We start from the raw sequence: 22,799 nt of genomic DNA on the forward strand, positions 1-22,799 counted from the left end.
AAAATTAATATATTAATGAATATAGACTGCTAATTAAATTTCTCTGATCTGTACCCTACAAAAAATCTTAAAATATTATTTTATATTATAATAACACGTTAAATTATAAAATACAATCTGCTAACATATTTTCGATTGCAGTTTGTTTTGATTAATGCTATCCAGATTAATGCTATCATAATATACTTCTTGAATTCATTTTTTTTTCTAACGCATTCTATGTCATCTTATTTTAGATGTAAGAAATATATACTATGATAGCATAACCCAGATCAAAATCCATTGCAATCAAAAACACACGTTATAAAAGTCATTCTGTTAACTTTATAAAATTTTTGTGTGCGCCGTTTATGTGTATATTCTTCCTTTTTTTTTGTTTTCTTCGATAATGTACACGAATTTATTAATTAAAATCCTGATTCTATTTGTCATTTGCATCATATCAATCTTAAAATATTTAAAATTAGGAAAAAAATATATTTCATATATCTATTCGTTCTTAAAATCTTGCATCCGAATTATTTAGATATTTCTAAAACGTGGAGGATAACATCGTCCACCGTTTTCGTTGTCAGGAGGGATTTTACTGTCTCGTCAGTCACAGTATTCGTAACGACAGTGAACAAAAGCTTAATATTTTGTCGTAGCCTATCAGTAAACATCATATTAGATTCGGCTGTAATCGGCTCTTGTCCGCATCTTCTAATCACGGCTTCAAGAATATCTTGTATCGGAGCTTCTGGCCAACCAAATAACTGTGAATATTAGAATTAATTCGGCAATTAACACCTAATTTTTTCATTAATTATGATGCAATATAACTAAATTGAATCGAAGTTAACAAAATATACCTGTAACGTTTCCTCGTCGATAAGTATTCTCAAAAGATCTATAATGGCCTTCAACAACTCATCGGTGGAAAGTCTTTTGGACTCGCCAGTTTTCGTTTTCTCAGCAGCGATCGCCGCAATGTTATGCAATTGCTTTTGCAAATGTTTTTTCTCGACCTCATTCATTACATCTTCCAGTAATTCCCGATGCTTCGCCCGAATGTGACGCATTAGGCAATCTTGCCGGATAAATACTCGGTTGCACTCGATGCACGATTGGGGTGGTTCACGCCTGTGGGTGTTAAGATGAGCCTGTAATGATGACTTTGTGGAGAAAGCTTTCTTACACTTATCGCACTGGAACGCTGAAACACAATACAAAAAGAAATTCGAATAAGCACAATAAATAGAAACGAGCAAAACACCCTATTTTGAAATATTATATGTAATGTAATTCGTTTTTATATTGCTTACGTTTAACGCCAGTGTGCAACAGCGCGTGCTTCACCAAATCCTCCCTTCGAGTAAAACCCTTGTCACAGACTTTACAAGTGAATGGGATCGCTCCTTCGTGAACAAACTTCTTGTGGATATTCATACGCGCTTTCCGATTAAACGCCTTGCCGCATACATCGCAAGAGAATCCATTTTCTCCGGTATGATGGAACACATGTGCTCTCAATTGCGCTGCCTGTATAAATGATTTACCACAATATTGACATACATGCGGTCTCTCGCCCGTATGTGTCCGTTGATGTCGATTCAAAGTCTCACGAGCGGCAAATTTCCTCTTGCACTGAAAACATTCATTTTTATACTTGAATATTTAATGAAAATTGATCATAAAATAAAAATATATAATTGTATATTTGAAAATGTTCTTAATTGATGTAATTCATGGACGATTAAAAACTTACGTCATATTTTGTTTTGTCCTAATGTTAGCTTGTAATATGAAACGACATAATGAAATTATTTCTATACTTAATCACCAAGATGTTGATCACTATGATCGTTATTGAGAAATGAGTGGAAAGATTTAGTACATCGATAAAAACAACAAAATACTTACATATTTACATTCAAACGGCTTTTCTCCAGTATGTACCCGACGATGTTTTTTCAGCGCAAGCGACGAAAGAAATGTCTTCGGACATAAATCGCAATGGACCGGTCGCTCTCCCGTATGCATGCGTTCATGTATCACCAACTGTTGGTTTGTAAAAAATTCCTTTGGGCAATATTTACATTTCTTCTTTTGTCTTTGCGGTGTTCCTGCATGAGAACGCAAGTGTTCTCGCAAATTATCCTTACGTGTAAAAGCTTTTTTGCAAATCTGTAACATCGTTTATTCATGTATGATTCTGAAAATCTCAACGTTTTGAATTATCAACAGATAAGTATACTTACTTGACAACTGAACATATTAAGTATGTTACCGTGACAACCAGACTGCATTATGTGCCGATTTAAGTGGTAACTCCGGGAAAAATAAGTGTCACAAGGCTCGCATCTAAAATATTACACAAAAATCATGATAAAAATCGTGATTAATAAAAAAAACTAAATAATATACAAAATGAAAAAGATTATCAAGCTAAACTTCATAGAAATATTTTTATACCTACAAGAATGTGACTTAATATAATGTTACTCTGTATATATATATATATATATATATATATATATATATATATATATAGTTGATTGCAGTAAGCAATGGATGAAGTTATTTTATAAACAAGGTATTGTATAAGATTATTTTATAACAAGGTATTATAACAAAGTATTATATGCGAAAATAAACGTACTTAAAAATTTTGCGATCTTCATGTGTTGTATAACGATGTTTATTTAAGGCTTTCTTGTCGCGGAAGGAAGAACCGCATTCATTGCATGTGCACAAATCGCATTTCCAGTGTATGACTATAACATGTCTATCTAAAGATGCTTTCTTTTTGAAACTGAGATCACAATGTACACATTTGTAATTCCCGCCGCTATGTGCCGTCTTTAAGTTTTCCCCGCAGCAATGGCATTGCGTTTCCGGCACGGGCGTAATCATTGGTTTTTCATTATTATTTTTTTGGCCTTTAGCATCTGAATCTATAGGAATATAATTAAACTGTAAAATCATTTGTAACATGAAAGTAAACAATCAATAGTCAATCTTAATCATATAGTCATATACCTTCAGTATTTGAACTTGCTAGAGGATCATCTTCATCTTCGTCCTCCTCTTCTGAATCGTAATTTGTCATATTGTCAAGTCCCATGATAATAGTTGAATCATCTTCCTCTCTGCACATGTCTACATGCTTCTGCAACATCTGTTTCAGAATTACAAGATGAGAAATAATAAAAACAAGAAGCATGAAAAGATATATGTAAATTAATATATAAAAAATATATGTAAGTTTAAAAAAAAGAAAAAAACCATAACTTACATCCTTAGATGGAAAAACACGATGACACGTCACACATTGATAATCAATAGAAATAATTAGATTATCTGTTAAATAAAAACAATAAGAATGTAAAGAAAAGAACAGAATATTTTGATAAAATAAAGCATAAAAATTATATTATATAAACTTGCAGGAATTATGTACAAATACTAATTCTAAAAGTATGTAATATAAAAAATTATCTTATCAAAGATTGTACAATAATATTTAATTTCTGTGAGATCTGTGACATCTTTTATTATATATATACATGAAATATAAATACCTTTTTCATTAACTGGTTTATTATCCACTTCAGATTCATCCTGTGAGATCTCTCCATCTGCAAAGATATTCATATTGTCTTGAATAATTAAAATCATTTTAGTATTATATATATTAATTCTAAATAATCAAATTACCGAACAAGATTTCTGTGGTCCCATGTTCAATTATAATGTTAGAATCAGAACATTCCTCTATCTTCAGGATTTCTGTAATAAAATTCAATGAAAAAAATCATTTATAATAATTTCTACAAATTTTTATAAATGAAACATAAAACTACTAAAACTATTCTACTAAAAATTTATTGTTAATAACACATATATCAAACAGAATAAAAATAACTCGACTAACACAGCCAGAATAAAAATAATTTTACAATATCTTACATAATCTTAACTTCCTAATATTGAGATATTAAGATAAAATTCAAGCTTCAATATATATAATTTTCAGATCATACAATTTATTAGAAATTTAAACAATGTATAAAATAAAGAATCTACAAATATAATCCTCCCATAAATTATAAATATTATATAAAAAGTAAATTATAGGAAATTGATTCTTAATGTTTGTTTACCTAGCAATTTAAAGAGAATTTAGTCACAAATTTTAGTCACGTGCCATATTTAGAAAAAAACTTACATTAGAATGATAGATCTCTATATAGCATATTCCTAAAGAAAACTCAAAAGCAATCTTACTCACTTATTTCTTGTACTGGTTGTGCCATGGTGTTGTGTAGCAATTTCTAGTGCCGTCAAGATAATTCCTTATTAGACTGCATGAGAGAGAGAGAAAGAGAGAGGGATCTCAAGTTCTCAAGCTTGACTTTCCTTACTTGCTGTTTCTGCTCCACATTATAGGCATCTATAAGCCATACGGAACATCCTGAATATAAAACTCATATTTAAGATGCGACATTCAAGTGTAAAGGATAATTATGAGCTCCTAACCGGGAGTTTCCTGTAGACATGTACCTGGGAGAAAGCACAAGCGTGTGTATTTGCCCCTGAAGGAACAGGCCCTTTCATCAGTCCCGACGCCACGCAAAATGGCCTACGTCAAGGGGCGCGTCTTCGTCGTCCTCCACGCGTCCACTACTTCGCAGTCTCTCTTTCCTTTGCTTTTCTTCCTGTATGGTTTTGTCCGCGTTACATCAGCAGTGAAGATGATGCAGAACAAATGTTCTCAACGACGCTCGAACAACAATGATAACCTGACGACGAGTCGAATCAGTCAAAGCAAGGAATTGGCGCAACAAGTAACAATTTGTTGCTTTTAGCCTGCTCGCTCGCTATTGGGTCGCGCATGCAGCTCTGCTCCAGTGGTTCTCAAATTCTTGCTTATACATCAAGAAAGAGAATACAAATTGAATAAGATTCCTGTAGCAAACTAATGCTGGATTATGAGTGATTCGTGATTACTTTGATTTCATTAAAAATCTGTTCTGCTAACAATTATAAAGTAAACAATTGAAAATTAAGTTCAGGACGAATCTACTTGCGCATTTATATCATTTACAAATTTCACATGAATAGTAAATTGCAAATTTTAAATTTTACGAATAACGCGAATGGTGTTTAATTTGGTGCTAGTTTTAGACAAAGTTGTCTAACGTGTAAAATTTCATAAATTTACATTCATAGAAAATCCTGTATTCCTATCATTATTCGACTATTATTTCCTATTATTCGAAAATCTTGTATTCCTATTATTATTCTTATTATTAGTCGATTATGACATCGATTAGGCGACATATTCTTGACGAATTTAGATGCTCTTGCAGAATTCCTGAAGTTTTTCATGTTGTATATTCCTTAAAGGTTAAAAGTATTTCGAAGAAGGAAAAGGGACAGGCTGTTGATTCAAAAATTTCGAAATCTCTGAATAATTTAAAACATTCATTACTATACATTTCATTATTATAAAGATTGCTAATAGCAAAATATCCATTTTTTAGCTTCATGAAATGAAAAAAGAAAATGCACCTTTTAAGCTGGATGTTTAAGGTTAACTTCTTTAGTTAATCATAAGCAATAAGTAACAGTGAATGTTAAAGAGGATGAAAAAATAGATTTATGATTACTCGATTTAATTATGAATCTTTTACTTTTAAAGGCTTTTGCGCTACGAATATTGATATATTTGATTGACCGACCGTGTTCAAACAGCAAAAAAGAAGCAGTTTACAATTGTATAAAATTCTTTAATATGATTGGTTCTTGCTCTTAGTTCCTTACAGATTCTGAATGTATAAACCAATCATATTAAAGAATCTTACAATAGTTGGAAACTATTTTGTTATTTTTTCTGCTGAACCCAGCCAATCAGAATAAAGAATTTTATTAATTTGATGTGTTTTTTGATTGGTCAATTAGTAGAATTACTTATTTACATTTTTGGTTATGTATAATAAAAATCAGTTATATCACATTTAATTAATTAAATGGTTAAATTAGTTATATTAATCATTAATATATATTTTAAGATACAATTCACTTGATGACTATAAATGCTTTGAAGCATTTTTTGATTAATCAGTTTATAAAATTCTTTGTTCTGATTGGTCAGTCAAACACTTCAAAGCATTTATTAGCGCTAAATTAATCGTAATCTACGAAAAACATCGAAAACATTATATAAAAATTATTTCACAATAAATATATTAATAATTTAATATCTTGCACTTTTTTTTTACACAATTCTTATCAAATCTAGATGATGATATGTCTAATTTATGACATGTCCAATTTCATCAATCTCGAATGCAATCGAAGATGTTAAAAAAAGAAACAACAAATAATCTATCTTATCCCTTCAAATATATATCTATCTCTATTTATTCTATACGATACTAAACGATAGTTGTAAATCGGATATATATATATATATATATATGTATACAATCACACGTGCGAATCGTTGTGTTGGTATATGGCGCGTATATCTGTCATCAATCAAATATTTTTTTCTCGAAAGGATTGTCTTCCGACTCATGAATTTGCGAAACGAGGTTCATCACAAGAGAATCAACGAGAACGTTTGGACAAAAATGATATCTGGTTCTCGTGCTACTTCCATGCGAGGATTGGGATCTGAAGTTATAATGATATGAGGAATATATAATGAAAAGAGAACGTTCCATCGTGCGCGCCGCCGTTCGCGTCTTCCGACGATCCGCCGACGCGACGAGGAGCACGTGACGGCCGGAGGCCCAGCGCATGTCGTCGCGCAGCTATCGCCCGTAAACAAGAGCGGACGGAGCGGCGTCGGGTACTCCGGGTAGCCGCAATTCATACCATCCTTCAGCGGCGAACGAAAAAAGTCACGGAAGAGCATCCACCCGCTCGATCGTCCCGTCCTGACGCTGCTCGCTGCTACTCGCTCAGGTTGCTCCACGTCATCCTTCCTCTCCCTTTCTAGGTTAGAACTCCGTCTGGTAATATACCGGGTGTGCCTCAAGTCTCGGCATTAAGAATATATTTTATTGACCGATGTGTTTTCGCATTGATCCTTCCACGGGGTGAGATTTATTATTGATGCTTCAATTGATGCTCGATCAGAAGGCTTTATTCTTTAATAAAGCCTTCTGTGATCTTGAGTCTTATGTAAAAGGAAATTAAATCTCAGCATGATTTTTTATTTACATTTATTTGTGAATTTTATTTATTTCTGATCTTCATTAATGTTTTTAATTTATTTTTTTGTAGATAGTCAAGAATTATCTAAATTATGATCGAATTATAATTATAATTATTTATCTTAAATATTTTTCTATTTGCAGTTGTAAATAAAAACAAAAAACCTGTTCCCAAAGCCAAGATGTCAGTGACTGAAGAAAGAATACAGGAGCTGAACCGGCGTTTCTTGGATTTCATGAGCAAACCAGAAAACGTCGAGGCAGCCACAAAGGAGATTTACGAGGACTTGTTGGATGAGGTTCTGATGGGTTTTGTCTTTGATATGCATCGTACAACGAAGACTGGTAGTTCTGACGTCGAGGAAGGCATTCCCGATGATAAATCCTACGCCATTGTCGGTACATAAAAACATTAACTTTTAGCAATTTAAGGAGAATATGATTTAAATGGAACAATTGCAGAGATTGAGAGTAAATCCTGAGGAGGAATTCTTTACAAATTCCTTTCTACTATGTTTTAGATTCGCCCGGTCTAGATGTGTTCGGCCAACATCCAATGAAGAAATCCCAAGAATGCAATTGTCCGAATTGCGAGCGCGGCGTGGCAGCATGCAGATTTGCCACTCATCTGGCAAAATGCATGGGTATGGGCAGGAACAGCTCGCGTATTGCATCACTTCGTATCGCGAATAACTCCAAGGATCTGAACAATTACGGCGGCGTTCTGAGCGACGACGACGATGACGTTGACTGGAGTCTGACCAATGACAGTGGCAACAAGCGCAAACGTCCACGGAAGGATCGCAATGGCGTGAGCAAACGCTCGGGCAAGCAGCAAAAACAACAGGGTAATACCACTGCTGGTGGTAGCGGTGCGCAGAGAAATGGTGAGACTACCACTATTGTCGGCGGCAGCGGTGGCGAGCACAACGTGCATAGTAGCAACGAGAGCTCGCCATCGAATTACGAGAATATGTCGCTTGTAGACAAACGGGCACTGCTTACGCAAATATGCGGTGTCGTATCCGAGCACACAAAAAAACTATGTACCAGATCGGTACGCTGTCCTCAGCATACCGACGATCAGCGTAAGGAGATACGTGCCAATCTTGAGTCCAATGGTCAGGACAACCTTCACGTCGACGTGGATACGTACGAGGAGAACGATAGCCAAAATCTTCGCGATACGTTAACGAGATGGGACCGAGAGGGTTCGAGTCATTCTAGCCCGGCCGATTCGGCCTCAACCACGTCGACCTCATCAATCAGCCGAAAACGAGAGACCAAATCCAAAGGCAAGGGGAAGGCCTCATCGAAACGTGATCGCGGTTCCCCAATTTCGCAGGGTGACTGAGGGAATAAGGAATGGTCTAGAATTTTTTCTCGGTCTGAGAGCGTTTCTGATTCCAGAGTCGGTCCTCGGCAAAAAAACATTGTACGATAATGTTCCTACGGGTGTACATAATTTGAAAGTAGACTAATTCTCCTGGGTAATCGCGCCGTTTACGTAATATTTAATTTTAAGTATTACATTTAAGTATCCACGATCCTTTTGTAACTATCATTTTTAAGAAAATAAATAACGAATGTCAGAATGAAATATTCATGAAGTATTTGTATATTTTTTTATTTGAATATTTTATTTATTTTCCGATTTTGTAAAATTTAGAAGATTATTATTTGAAGACTGTCATCACCGTCAGTTGATGTTTTTTATATCTTCACTTTTTTTTATTTATAACTATGGAAATAATTAAAAAAGTATGTTTGAAAAAAAGCGAGAATAAAAAAGACACCGTATGTATTTCCCGCGAAATGCGCGAGTCGATTTAAAAATGGCTGCGTCAGCTGAAGTAGAGTCTTGATGTATATAAACTCGCGCGAAATAAGCCACCGAAAGAATGCTTTTTCTGACTGGCGTCTTTACATAAATAAATTATTAATTTTTTTCAGTAAAATTGAAAAAAAAAACAAAATAAATTTAAATATAAAAATTTAGATTTAAAAAATCTAGAATATTTTAAAATATTTTATTCGTGTAATTGTGTATAAATCATCCCTATATATGTGTAAAATGTTATATACTTCTGTGTACTTATTAAAAAAAGAAATTTTGCAATTTTTAGTTTGTACAGGTTTGATTTATAAGGTACATTCACTTATTATACATTTTGATGGCATTTTTATAAAATAATTTTCAGAACTGCAATAACCTAACTAAGAAAATCTTATGTTAGTGTATTACAATGCATTTCGATATTCACTGCCAGTACTGAAAATATATAGTTCAGGTCACGTATAATATAGATTTTTAGTACTGACAGTGAATTTCGAAACGCAGCCAATACCACACGTGTTGGATTGCCATATTGCATTCTTTTGGTGGCTTATTTGGCACGTGCGCCAAATATAGTACATAGTTTTAATCCCGGTCTACGATAGATGATTTAAGCCTTAAGCCATAAGAAATGGACGAATAGTCAAAAAATAGGAGAATAATCAACTATGATTAGGGGTTGATCAGGTCATAATTGATAAATTGACCAATTATTATTATTAATTATTATTATTATTAATTATTCATTCGTTAAATTATAAAAAAACTATATAAGAAATCTGTTATATACGTATTAGATATTATATTAGGTGCATATAAAATATATATTTATAAATTTACTTTAATTAAACTATATATAATTATCAGGTCATAAGAAATACTTAAAACAAAAGGAGCTTAAAGAAAATATAGAAACTAAATCATAATATCCTAATTATCGCATACGAAATATATAAAATCTTATCTAATTATTTCAATTTTTCGATGTGAACTAGTCTGGAGACTCTATCTATCAATATATATATTTTATAAAATAAATATATATTTTATAAAAACATTTTGATCCTACTGGTACTTGAACCCGGGATCTCTAATAATCATACTAAAGCCAACGCGCTACTATGCCACGCTCGTTTTCGTTTTTTTGTTATTAATAAGATTTCTTCCGTATTTCTTTCTTCTAACTTTTCCAATAGTCTTTTTATTATTATTTTATATAAATTTTATATTATAACTTAATTTTTTACTTTATTTCTGCTACAGTATTAACTTCTATATTTTTCAGAAGGCTAAAAATGAGGCTAAGATTCCAATGTACATCGGTCGCTTAATTACAGAAATCATCTGGCACAATTGCTAAACAAAGTCTCCAAACGATTAACATTGATTTGGATAAGATTTGATATATTTTGTATTTATATTTCGTATATAATATATTTCGATATGATATATTTCGATATGATATATGCTGATAATTAAGATATAATGATTTAGTTTCTATATTTTCTTTGAGTTTTCTATGTTCTGATATATGTTCGAGATCGAGCACGATAAGATCATTACGGAATACGGATCCTTATCAATAATGTTGCGGATGCAAGATTATCTTAAGCTGATTTATCTTTGATAGCACGATTGAATTTCTAACTTCTTGGAGTTCTCTGCAAAATATTTTAAAGATTTTTGTACGTGAAAATATAAATATATTGGTAAATATATATGTGTGATGATGTCACATAGTATTATAGATCGCTTTTACATTCATCATTTCTTTTTTTTTCTTCAACGTCGAGAGAAAAAGAGCCAAAACTTTTCGTCATATTAACAACGTCAACGACAATTTCGAAAAAATGGAAATTGACAATCATGAAACGATAAAAATAGAATTTCACACGAAGAAAGATTCTTGAGAGAAGAAGAAATAAAAAAGATCAAATGAAACAAGTTGATCATTAGGATCTTTGGACGGGATTTATCAATGGACTTAATAAGTCTGACTAAAGAATTTTTCAGGAGTGAATTGTCGATACTTTGTGTGTCGATACTGATATTTTGTGTTAGTAATAATCATATATTGCATGTATGTTTTGTAAATACTGATAAAATCTCTCTTATTCAAATAACAAATGTTAGTATTTACTTATGAAATCATTTATGAATTATTACTATTCACACAATAAATTATTATAGTTAATTTTATAGTTAATAAACTGGGTTACAATAAATTGTGTTATTGTAACCCAATTGTGTTATTTACTTGAAAAAAGTTTTTCTAGTACATTCAACGTTTTTCATTTCTTTCCTATAAATGTAATCTTCCATTTTTTGTGAGACTTTATAAAAATTTTTTATTGCAATAAAATATGTGATTGAAATGTTGAACCGTGATGAATTGCAATGTTGAACTGTGGGATATTTGTTCTTACAATTCGCAACATTGGATTAAAATTAATTTTCACTATTATCCTCATGGTTTTTTTTAAATTAACTTGATTGCTCTGTATTATATTATTGCATTGCATTAATTTAAAACCTATTATCTTATTATAATAAAAAATATGAAACAATTGCGATTAATTGTTGTTGGTAGAAAATATAATAATTTTTATTTTATAATTTGCAAAAAGAATTTGATAATTTAGCAAACACTTAAAAGAAAGATACCTTATTTGGAACTTCAAGTGTGTGCGATGAATAATTAATACACGCCAAAGTTACAGTGAGCGAGTTATAAAGATTTATCGACTAAGCCGTAATTCACTTTCGATACGGAGATAAGCATGCGGGAGATTAATGAATCTCAGCGATACTGGATGCAGTCTGAGTGCAACACTTGACGGAAAACGAGGATTTTGTGCATAATGCTGCTGCGATTTGTGGTAAGATAATAATAAATAATAATTCCGAAACAGTGCAAGATGTATTGATAAAAAAATCTACTTGCATATATTGACATACAAGTTACGTTTTCCAAATATTATAATAAAAAGAAAGACAAAAAAAAAAGGTAGCTCTTTAAAATTGCAACATTACAAAATTAATTCTAACAGTTATTTCTTTACTTACTTTCCAGTTTTCAGGCAGAATGCGATATCCACTACCTTGTATGCTCGTATTTTTGTACAATATTTCCATAGGATTTTCCATGAGTAAGTTTTTTTATAATCTGAGATTGGAAGTAAATGCGATTTTGAAATAATGCAAGTTAAAATTGTGGATAATCGAAGACTTTGAGATAAAAAAATATAGTTAAATTTCCTTAAAGTAAAATCTACAAAATATCTTTCGTAATGAAAAATCTTTTCTATTAAGAGATACTAAATTCCTATTAGATTTAATGATCTATTGTAGTCGATGTAACAAAACATCCTAGCTGGTCGTTGCTGAAACAAGGTAGTTGTGGTAATTCAAACAGCGATCGCATTATCGGCGGTAAGAATGCGAGTCTCGGTGCATATCCTTGGATCGCGAGAATAGGATACAACAGACTTGGTGACGATGAGTTAAGCTATAGATGTGGTGGTTCGTTGATCAACAAACGTTATATAGTTACAGCTGCCCATTGCGTGACGGATCTGCCTGAAAAGTATGTAAAAATATTAAAGAAAAATAAAGAAACGAGATTTTGACGAAGTTTATCAATGCATACGGAATTCAGAGTAATTATTTTCAATCAATTAGAAAGGATGAGAAATGAGCTCATGATCGTTACGTCACAACAGTTCACGTAGAACGATCGACGTTTTATACAATATTTATTAACTTTAGAATGGAAATCGAAGTCGAAGAGCCAGTTCCAAATAATTCGAGAATTTTAATAAAAAAAATTATATGTTTTCTTGATTCGACTTATTCTGTTATAATTCTTAATTATTACTTAATAATGTATAAGAAAATATATCTAAGTTTTAAGGTTGGTGGAATTCGTTTGGGTGAGCACAATACTCTGACTGATCCTGATTGCGAGCAAGGATATTGCGCGGAGTCAGTACAAGATTTTCTACCCGAATCCATAATCGTCCATAAGGATTACAACAATCCGAGGTACAAGAATGATATAGCCATGATACGATTGAACAAGCCAGTACTTTATAACGGTAAATTCATAAATTAATCTACTTTTATTCAATCGACTTCAGTCTTTCTCAGCAAATTATAACAAAATGTAACTAAAATGTAACATCTGTTGTGTCATATATTATTTTTATGTTACATAGCAGTTAATAGTCTATTATATTCTATCTGCTCATTCTTGAAAGTTTAAGAAGATAAATATTTTTTTCTTTTTAAAACACAGAGCATGTGAGGCCCATTTGCATGATGAGCGGTGAACTGCTCAAAAAGAATTTCGTCGGCGAGATTGCGGAAGTCGCTGGTTGGGGAATTTATGATATTAGTAAGGCATTCAAGTTAATTTAAATTAAAATATATTAAGTAAATTTTATATTGATACTTAAATAATTAGCTTCGAGGTGGATTAAAAAATTTTCTAAAGAAATTCTAATGCAAGTTTAGACAGCTTAGTCTCGTGTTTATGTTATACTTATGTTACACTTATAATTGTAAATCCTGGATCTGGATTTTAGTAAAATCTATAAATTGTTTCGATGTTTAGATGACCCGAAGCCCAGCACGATCCTGCAGACAGTCAAACTGCCGATAGTCGAGATGGACAAGTGCGTGATAGCTTTCAAGAGTTACGCGGACGTTTCGGGGAATCAGCAGATGTGCGTGGGCGGGATTCCGGGCCAGGATTCCTGCGGTGGTGACAGCGGCGGGCCCTTGATGAAGGTGGAGAGTTTGAATGGACCTCCTAGATATCATTTGATCGGCATCGTTTCCTTCGGCGCCAAATCCTGCGGCGCTTCTACAACGCCTGCTATCTACAGCAATGTCGCCATGTACATTACATGGATTCTCGACCAAATGCATCCGTGAAGACACCAAGACATTCAGATCGAAGTAAAATTATTAAAGATCTATTCTTCTTGAGTTGAACTTCTTGCACCGTTTTTATATATATATATATTTTTCTCTCTACGTTAGAGAAAAAAAAAACAGGAAAGGTGAACGGTGCAAAGCTGAAGAGAACAATTTATAATCTACTTTACTGGGGAGACTTTTATTATATCGGAATGTCGACGAGATTTCGCGTTTAAAATAGCTCTATTTGGAAAGCGATTTTTTTTATTTGGAATATAGCTTATATTTATAAATTTTATTCAATTTATAATTAATAAGCTTGACATTAATATCCTAAATTATATAAAAAACAATCTATAATATGCACATAAAATACACTATTAGTATAGATAATTTATAATTGGAAGGGAACCGTTCTAAAAATAAAGATATTTAAATAAAAACATGTTATATTGCAGCCATCCCGAGCCTTGAAAACTACAGAAAAAACTACAGAATTGTCCCATTCTGCAAGCACCTGATCATTCGCGGACGTAATTACCTTGTAAAATCATTTACAAAACACGAATTCAGCAGAAAATCCGTAATCTCGCAGAATTTCTTTCACTAAAACTATTCGCACATGTTTTTATTATTCGCATATGTAATCTGTTAACGAACACGTGGGAATTAATTTAAGTCTAATGTGTTCGATTGAAATTGCGATTCGATTCGAATATATTTCTAAATTGATTCAATTAAATCGATCTTACATTTAAACGTTGCGATCTTTGTAGAAACGCGACCGCAACATCCGATCTTTCTACATGATTTGCGTCACGTATGATGCATTACCGAATACTCGGGGAAGTCGGGATGTTCCCGCCTAGCCAGATCTGGATTGCGTCGGACGTGCACGCAACACATCGTCGAGCGACCGTTTTTTTCCACGTTCACGAAGACTGAATCACTTTTTTTTTTCGCTCAACGCACGTCAATCCACTCGCAACTACAATAATTAAATATGAAACAGCGATCATGGTTTCTTCCGTAGATGAAGCGTTATTCTATTTTCTTACGATATCAAATCTAGGGGGAAAGCCTTAACTTTCTTGGCAGCATAAAACAGAATAAACTTTGCGGTTTTTATTTAATGTATAGACGTAAATCTGCACGCCTTTGCGAATCTTTGTCAATAGAACGCATTCTGTATTATGCTATTATGCATAAATTATGCGTTACGCGATAATGCGCGCATATTAAAATAATCATACCGTTACAGTTGGACGAAGACTATCGATGACTCAAGGCTATTAATAAAAAGTACATATTTGTTTGTATTAAATTCACAATTCTAATTTTGATAATTCAGAGATCAATTCTTCGATGAAGCTCAATTTCTTTAATGATGTCAAGGTTATAAGTCTCGGTATCTCTTTAGAATAGATTTTCTAAACTACATAAGCCTGTGGAAGAAAAAGCCAGTGGAAAAAAAAACAAAATCCGACGAATTAGATCTGAAGAAAAAGAGTCGATTTCTGATAAATTTATCAGATTTTTAAATCTTTCAGAAAAGCACATTCTTATTTCTTCATATTTACGATAAATTAAATTGGAATGACAGATGTTTAGAATACATATCTAGAATACATATCAAAATATTATTAATACATTAATCTTATTTTTTAATAAAACACAAAACACAAAATGAGAGAAGCTGATCATTAGTAATTTTTGAGAACTCTGTGAAAAAACACGCCGCCAACGAGAAAGCAAGAAAATATATCAAGAAAGATTACTATTATTAGTTATTAAATAAGTCAGGAACGAATTGGAATTCACCGTGGGAATCCCCGATGTGCTAGAAGTTGTGAAGATCGGCATGATGTTTGAAAACAACGTTAGTATATAATCGATATTAATTTTATATTTATTTTGACGCTAATAATTTTTCTTGTAATTATAATCATTATTATAATTAAAATGATATCATTATCATTATAATTAAAAAATATTGTAGTTATAATTATTGTAAACAACATTTTATAACTAAAAGCTTACACGAGATACAATTATTTCTTATAATAATTAGGAAAAAGTTTCGTTTCGCAATTTTAGACTTCTTTCCTCAAGATATATCCGCAGTTTCATCACGATGGAAACACGAATTTTCCTTATCCGATCCGCTCCTGCTAATTAGTCTGGAGAAGTCTATTGACAGTGGTGGGGACAGATAGTTGTTGACCCTGGCTCCGGTCACTCTATCATGGTTACCACTGTCAGTTGCTCTCCTGCGCAACGGCAATAAAACGGAAGGAGCTGCCGAGAGCCAAGCGAATCCTCGTTATCAAATTGTGCTGTGATCATCTCTTGACATTCGATTTATTTAGTAATAAATTTGAATAATTTCCCGAGGATGTCGACGTCAAGTTTCCGAGTGTTTCTCAAAGTTCTGACGTTGCTGGTCGTCAACATCAATGCGCGTAAGTTCTTCATATTACATAAAACGCAACATCAACGTCAGTTCAAGGATCAAAGTTAAAGGCTCATTAATTTTAATTTATATTTATGTTTGCTCTTTTGCACCCTGAAAAGTGAGAAATATTATAAAGTTGCATGAAAAATATCCTGATATCTTTCAAAAGGCCTTTCTTTAAATAATCTTGTCTTGTTCGAATTTATGAAATATTTCCATTGTCTATATTTAAAAGATAAGAGTTACTTCAATTGATTTATCAAAGATATCGATAATTCAACACAAATATGATAGTTTATAGCAAACGAATAAAGTCGGGGAAGAACAGGATTATATTCGGTTATATAAAAGTTTCGCATACATTATTTGATATCTTCAGTAGACCATTAAAGTTTTCATTGTTGTAATTTTTTCTTATCGAAAAACGACTTGCAACTTTTTTACAACGAGTAAAATAATTATAATGTAGAATATTTTAATTTTTAATTTCAATAATGTTTAATTGTATTTTTCTATAACTTCTAATTTTTTTTCATTAATATAACATGTGACGAAAGAGAGTAAAACATTAACCGTGTACCATGTAAAATTTGCTTGTACAAAATATACAAAGCATTAGCAATTCATTGTAATGCATTACACGTGAAGCCTCGATGCGATACTTTGTATTTCAAATTTAGTTTCGATGAATAGAAACATAATCGTCGCGGGAAGCGATTAATCTAACTCGCGACGTTATCAATCTTTCGCGTTTCCACGAAAACAAAAGCCAAATGTCAGTTTCCCACTGTGTTTCTCGAATTGTGCGCGACGTTATTTTACATCACGTCATCGAATTAATGGGCAGCGTTGGTAATCAGGAAACAGGTATCGCCTATGTGATGGAGTTTATTTGATCTCTCACGTTGCAACATTTCGATTGATAACAATCATGTATATCTCATAAGCGATAATTTATATCGCTTATAAACTTGTATTTTATTAATGTATCACCAATAATCAATACATGTTTACTCGTACAAATAATGTTAATATTATAAGTATAATACTGAATCGTGTAAGAAGCCGCTTCTACGAAAACATATATACTGACCAGTTCTTCTCGTTCGGAAGACTGAAAATTCTTGTAGATGACATTCTAAATGCTATTAAACAAGGAATGTTGTCGCACAAAAAAATTGCGCGTTTTATTAAAAATCAATGCTATTATGCAAAGTTATTACCTTCCTATTTCAAAAAGCTTTTTACGCAAGCCATTAAATCGCGGTATTCCCGCTAAGAGGAAATTAATTTTTAATTCATTATTGAAGTTAAGATTTGTACGTATGGTACAGGATATTAAATATCTCTTTTGAGATTCTAATATTCAATAATTAATTGTGTTCTTTCGTGTACAATAAACTGGATTGTAGCCAAGCTAGGTATAGATCGCTGTTTATATATTGAAAATAAGTAATATAAATAATAATAAGTTACATTTACGTTACAAATGTTTCGACCTTTAATATGGTCTTCATCAGTGTATAAAAATTCGCTATGATATTCGCAATTAGTTATGGCATACTCAAACTCGGTTTCGTTACAAATAGAAGCAGACAAGGAATCTTGCTTTACAAAAAGACTTGTTTCTGAAATGGTGCATATTAAAAAGCAACCACAAGGCCTGAACAAACAGAGAGGACTCTCTGCCCTGAACTCCCTCCCCGATTCTTAACTCCCTTTCTTTGAATCTTTATTTTCTACCTAATTTCATCTCTTTCTTTCCCCTTCTTTATCTTTCCCTTTGTTTTTCTTTTCGTTTGTTTTTAACCTTCCTTCTTTACTCTTACTCCCACAATTGTCTTGGCCACTCTTGAGAGCGGATCCTTTGTTGTATACATCTTTTTCGACTACTTCCGATCAGGTACAACCAATTTTTAATTGTCGTTCACATCCATTATTTCTATTAATTAAGCTATCTTAACATGATTATTCGAAGCATTTCGTAATTAGCCTTCAATTTTTATATTGTTATTATTATTGTTTATTCCGTTTCAAATCATCTAATTTAATAACTCACTTTTACATCAATTTTATTTTCTCAATCTGGTTTTTAAATTATTTTTTGGATATATTTTTCTAGCTTATAAATGATTTTTAATTGCTGGTTGCGCATGATCCTAAGCGGACTTCTTTTCGGAACTCTGATTACTTTGCTTTTAATTCAAATCAATGTACTACCAACAATTGTTCCTAATTTGCACCAGTCTCCGAATGATGCAACAACGACTTCATATATTGATAGTAAGGCGCTCCTTTGTAACGAAACCGAGATTATGTCATAACTAAATATAGCGAATTTTTATACACCGATGAAGACCATATTAAAGATCAAAACGTTTGTCACGTAAATGTAACTAGTTATTATTTATATTACTTATTTTCAATATATAAACAGCGATTTATACCTAACTTGGCTCGTACAGTTCAGTTTATTGTACACTTTAGATTTTACATCTTTCGAGCCTCATAGTCTTAATCTGTGTTTTTTTCGTTTTATAATATCCTCTTTTATTTTTCGCAGAGTATCAAAGCTCGCGGACGGAATGCAGAGTTGACGGTCAACCAGGCAAATGTATAAACGCGCGTGACTGCACCTTGGTGGCCAACATCCTGCAGCAATCACGGGAGCAGGCCATCAACTATTTGAGACGAAATCACTGCGGTTTCGACGGTTCGAACCCATTGATATGCTGCATCAATAGCACGAACGTCGAAACCCGTCCGGGTAGCTCTCTAGTGAACCCCGGAACTACCCAGACTTCCTATGCGGAAACCACCCCGACTGAGATTCGAGTAAATTTAGCCAACAATCCGTTACTGCCAGAAGAGTGTGGCATTGATCTGTCGCAGAAGCTTCTCGGAGGTGAACGCACCGAACTCAACGAGTTCCCCTGGATGGCACTGTTGGAATATCAAAAACGTGAGTAGAGAATTAATTATGAATGTACGAATCAAGAATTCTTGATGACAAATCGAATTAAATTTCTTTTTTGAATCCGAGTAAAGTTTGATTTGAGTCAAATTATTAAATAACATAACTTTTAATTAACAACGTTTGTTGTAAAATCATGCACACATATGCGTGAAACTGAATGTGCTCTTATTTTACTGTTAAAAAAAGTCATACTGTTCTTTTTTAACAGAAAAGATTCCTGACGGTAAATTGAATTAAATCTGAATTTTCTTTTTTCGATTCTAATTTGAATATTTTGCCCATAATTATATAATTATAGACAGAGACGAGTAAACATTTTGCTAGTTATTAACTTATCATTATATAGATATCATGTATAATTATAAGTTAACTAGCAAAATGTTTACTTTGCAATTAAATTTTCTGTGGTAAGATTGAGAATTACTTTTCTAGATTTGAAAATATAATCCAATTTGAACGTGAAATTACATATAAATGTTTATTATCATACATATACACATAAGCAATTATTAAATTAATTTTTTAATTCATTACAAATTGTATCGAGACGTATCGACGTCGAATTTTTAAGTATTTTTCGAAATTACAGCCAACGGAAGAACGACGGCGTGCGGCGGTGTCCTGATCAGTAAGCGTTACGTCCTCACTGCTGCTCATTGCATCAAAGGCAAGGATCTACCAACCACTTGGCGCTTGACCGGCGTCCGGTTGGGTGAATATGACACCGATACCGAGAGGGACTGCGTGCCGGACGGCGATGATACTATAGTGTGTGCTGACGATCCGATAACCGTGGGCGTGGAGGAGAAGATCGCCCACGAGGAATACCGGCCGCAGTCGCGGGATCAACGTTACGATATTGCGCTGTTGCGTCTCAGCCACGATGTGCAATTCACCACTTACATTAAAGCAATCTGCCTGCCATCGTCCAGCGCATCGCTCAACGGCAAGCTTTTCGTAGCCGGTTGGGGCAAGACGGAGAACCGCTCGGCCTCGAACGTCAAACTGAAGCTGGGTTTGCCGTTGGCGGATATGGAGCAATGCGACCAGACCTACAACATCGCCGGGGTTCGACTGGGCTATGGGCAAATTTGCGCGGGCGGCCAGAGAGGCAAGGACTCTTGTCGCGGTGACTCGGGTGGTCCCCTGATGGCCGTCGAGAGGCTCCCCAATGGTGACGGCAGATGGACAGCCGTGGGTGTTGTATCCTTCGGACCGTCGCCATGCGGTATGCAAGGATGGCCTGGTGTGTACACGAAAGTGATGGACTTTGTTCCTTGGATTCTTAGTAAAATGAGGCCGTAAAGCGAGACGTCATTTACGAAGGAAATTATTTCCTGATCATCAATAACAATATTTTTGTAAAACGTGCAGAATTGAAATTATATGAATCATTACACGAACCAATGTGCTTTCGCACATTAGTAACTTGAATTGCGTCCTTTGGTAGGATTAATTTGTCCACATTTATATGTTATTAAAATAATACATATTAAATGTTTATCAAAAATGTCTATCTGGGAAAAATTGATAAACCAAGTACAGTAAAAAAAGATTTCAAATTCTAATGAAGAAAAAAATAAAATTATTTACATTGTCATTATGTAGTAATGATCAAGTATATTTTTCTCTTCCTTAAATTTAGTGTTCAATTTAATGTTAAAGGATGGTGCAATAGCTTTGTTGCTGAATAAAGAAACATCAATAGTCTGTTTTTTATATATATAGAAACTCATGAATATACTCAATAATATTAAATATATAGTTAAGTGATGTTAATTGCTAAAATTTTATTGATTGCATTTATAACGACATATTTTATAGCAGAATTTATAGATATTTTTTATTTAAACAAAATGTAGTTAATTACAAAATTAAAACAAAATTCATGATTATTGAGATGTTAATATTGTAAAAAAATGTTAGAAGATAATAGAAAAAGATATTTTTAAGTTTATAACGATTTTAATAAAAATAAATAGAAATTCTTTCTCAAATGAATTAGTTATTAATCTTCTTTTTTTTCCTCTCTTTCTTTCTTTTACTTCTTTAATTATTTTAACATTTTTTAAATAATCCTCTTGCATATGAAAATATGTGTTTAACATTTGTACCATTCTTTCGTCATTTTCCTTATTATTCCTTGTTTTACATCATTTTTATCATCACAATGTGATTAATCTTTGATGCGCGTGGATAAATATTTATATTTCCGGAAAATGTGTTAACTATTAACGGATTGCAACATTATTTGCAATCCTATTTATCTGCATTTTTGTTTGTTCGACATATAAAAAAACTAATTTCCTGGTAAGTCTATCTTCTTTCGAGGAAAATATAACATAAAATCGCGAATTACTGAATTACAACATTATGTGATCAACGATTACATCCTTCGGTATTTCCATCTTCGTTTTGACCTTAGAATTATCAATGCGCGCGGGTCATTATGAAAATTGACCCATTGATATCATCGTTATCACGTCATAGTAATTTTTATATCAATCAACTTCGAAAAGCATGATCAAGAACGTCGCACATAGTTGCGTTAAAAAATAAACTTGATTAATTAATATTATTAATAAATTCTCTCTAGGCTTTCAAAAATTAAAAATATATTATTTTGAAAGAAAAAAACAAACTATCGTGAATTTTTTTTACAACTGAAAGAATAATATTTAAGAACTCAGCAGTCGTTAATTATTGCTAATCATAATGTTATTAACTTTTTAATTAATCGTCTTTTGATGAATACATTTTCGATATCATGAAAGATTTCTTGGATGAACGAATCTGAGACTTGAAGTGAATAACAAATAAGTCTACAGATAAGTCAGACAATATCTTTTCCGTTATTCAATTTAGAGGAAAGTAGTTTGTCGTAACTTTCCTTATTCAATGATAATTAATGATTGTATGTTCAAAAGAATAACACATGATTGTCTTGTGTGAGTCCGATAACAAAGCAATGTTTTTGTGAAGAAATCCCTTTTGGTGATTATAAAATCATAACATTTATTCACGATCATATTTTTCTTGTGATATTTCTTGGTTTTATCTTCCAAAATCGAGCATATAATCTTTAATCAATTGCATTTAATATTTTTCAAGTTTAAAAAGAAAGAAAAACAATTAGAAAAATGAAACGGCGAAGGTAAAATTGCTGTAGTGTTGTAGGGTTTCAAATAATGAAATGTATGTTTTTTTTCTTTTTTTTTTTAACAGACATTATCTGATTCTAAGAAAGATGCTTCGTTGAAGAGGATGCGACGTTTTAACCGACTCCCTTTTTCCCTTTTATCTTATTTTACCTCTTACCGTCCATTGTATCTCCTTTTCAAAAATGCTTTCAAGAAAAGACTTCTCTTATGACTGTCCATTATCTTTCTATCTTTTAAT

At 32.6% G+C, this 22,799-nt stretch overlaps 4 protein-coding genes across 10 annotated transcripts; 3 read left to right on the plus strand and 1 right to left on the minus strand.

Moving 5' to 3' along the window:
* Nucleotides 1–359: 359 nt before the first annotated feature.
* LOC105422308 (suppressor of Hairy wing) lies at nt 360–4,886 on the minus strand. Of its 4 annotated transcripts, none has more exons than XM_011631635.2 (12): nt 4,546–4,886; nt 4,274–4,435; nt 3,700–3,771; nt 3,564–3,620; nt 3,278–3,342; nt 3,022–3,160; nt 2,642–2,936; nt 2,241–2,343; nt 1,903–2,166; nt 1,305–1,626; nt 852–1,195; nt 360–755 (listed from the first exon to the last, which is right to left on the minus strand). In XM_011631635.2, the coding sequence occupies exons 2-12, from the start codon at nt 4,296–4,298 to the stop codon at nt 519–521; spliced, it is 1,923 nt and encodes a 640-aa protein (XP_011629937.1). In that variant the 5' UTR covers nt 4,299–4,435; nt 4,546–4,886; the 3' UTR covers nt 360–518. The 4 variants fall into 4 exon arrangements, with proteins under 4 accessions (XP_011629937.1, XP_011629936.1, XP_011629938.1 ...); XM_011631634.2 differs by having other exon boundaries at nt 4,274–4,456; XM_011631636.2 differs by having other exon boundaries at nt 4,522–4,886.
* A 1,673-nt stretch (nt 4,887–6,559) lies between these two features.
* On the plus strand, nt 6,560–8,808 carry Sgf11 (SAGA associated factor 11kDa). Of its 3 annotated transcripts, none has more exons than XM_011631630.2 (3): nt 6,560–7,091; nt 7,353–7,607; nt 7,730–8,808. In XM_011631630.2, the coding sequence occupies exons 2-3, from the start codon at nt 7,391–7,393 to the stop codon at nt 8,560–8,562; spliced, it is 1,050 nt and encodes a 349-aa protein (XP_011629932.2). In that variant the 5' UTR covers nt 6,560–7,091; nt 7,353–7,390; the 3' UTR covers nt 8,563–8,808. The 3 variants fall into 3 exon arrangements, with proteins under 3 accessions (XP_011629932.2, XP_011629933.2, XP_011629931.2); XM_011631631.2 differs by having other exon boundaries at nt 6,561–6,957; XM_011631629.2 differs by having other exon boundaries at nt 6,563–6,991.
* A 150-nt stretch (nt 8,809–8,958) lies between these two features.
* On the plus strand, nt 8,959–14,425 carry LOC105422312 (CLIP domain-containing serine protease B4-like). 2 transcript variants are annotated; one of them, XM_089071139.1, is made up of 7 exons: nt 8,959–11,924; nt 12,119–12,194; nt 12,397–12,631; nt 12,952–13,142; nt 13,343–13,441; nt 13,661–14,007; nt 14,092–14,425. In XM_089071139.1, exons 1-6 carry the CDS (start codon nt 11,907–11,909, stop codon nt 13,981–13,983), a joined length of 942 nt encoding a protein of 313 aa, XP_088927265.1. In that variant the 5' UTR covers nt 8,959–11,906; the 3' UTR covers nt 13,984–14,007; nt 14,092–14,425. The 2 variants fall into 2 exon arrangements, with proteins under 2 accessions (XP_088927265.1, XP_011629948.1); XM_011631646.2 differs by having other exon boundaries at nt 13,661–14,425.
* A 1,794-nt stretch (nt 14,426–16,219) lies between these two features.
* Nucleotides 16,220–21,397, plus strand: LOC105422311 (CLIP domain-containing serine protease HP8-like). Its single transcript, XM_011631645.3, has 3 exons — nt 16,220–16,430; nt 18,987–19,385; nt 19,990–21,397. The coding sequence occupies exons 1-3, from the start codon at nt 16,364–16,366 to the stop codon at nt 20,703–20,705; spliced, it is 1,182 nt and encodes a 393-aa protein (XP_011629947.2). The 5' UTR covers nt 16,220–16,363; the 3' UTR covers nt 20,706–21,397.
* Nucleotides 21,398–22,799: the final 1,402 nt, after the last annotated feature.

Source organism: Pogonomyrmex barbatus, unplaced genomic scaffold, assembly GCF_055798465.1.
Source record: "Pogonomyrmex barbatus isolate J1 unplaced genomic scaffold, ASM5579846v1 scaffold11, whole genome shotgun sequence".
NCBI lineage: Eukaryota > Metazoa > Arthropoda > Insecta > Hymenoptera > Formicidae > Pogonomyrmex > Pogonomyrmex barbatus.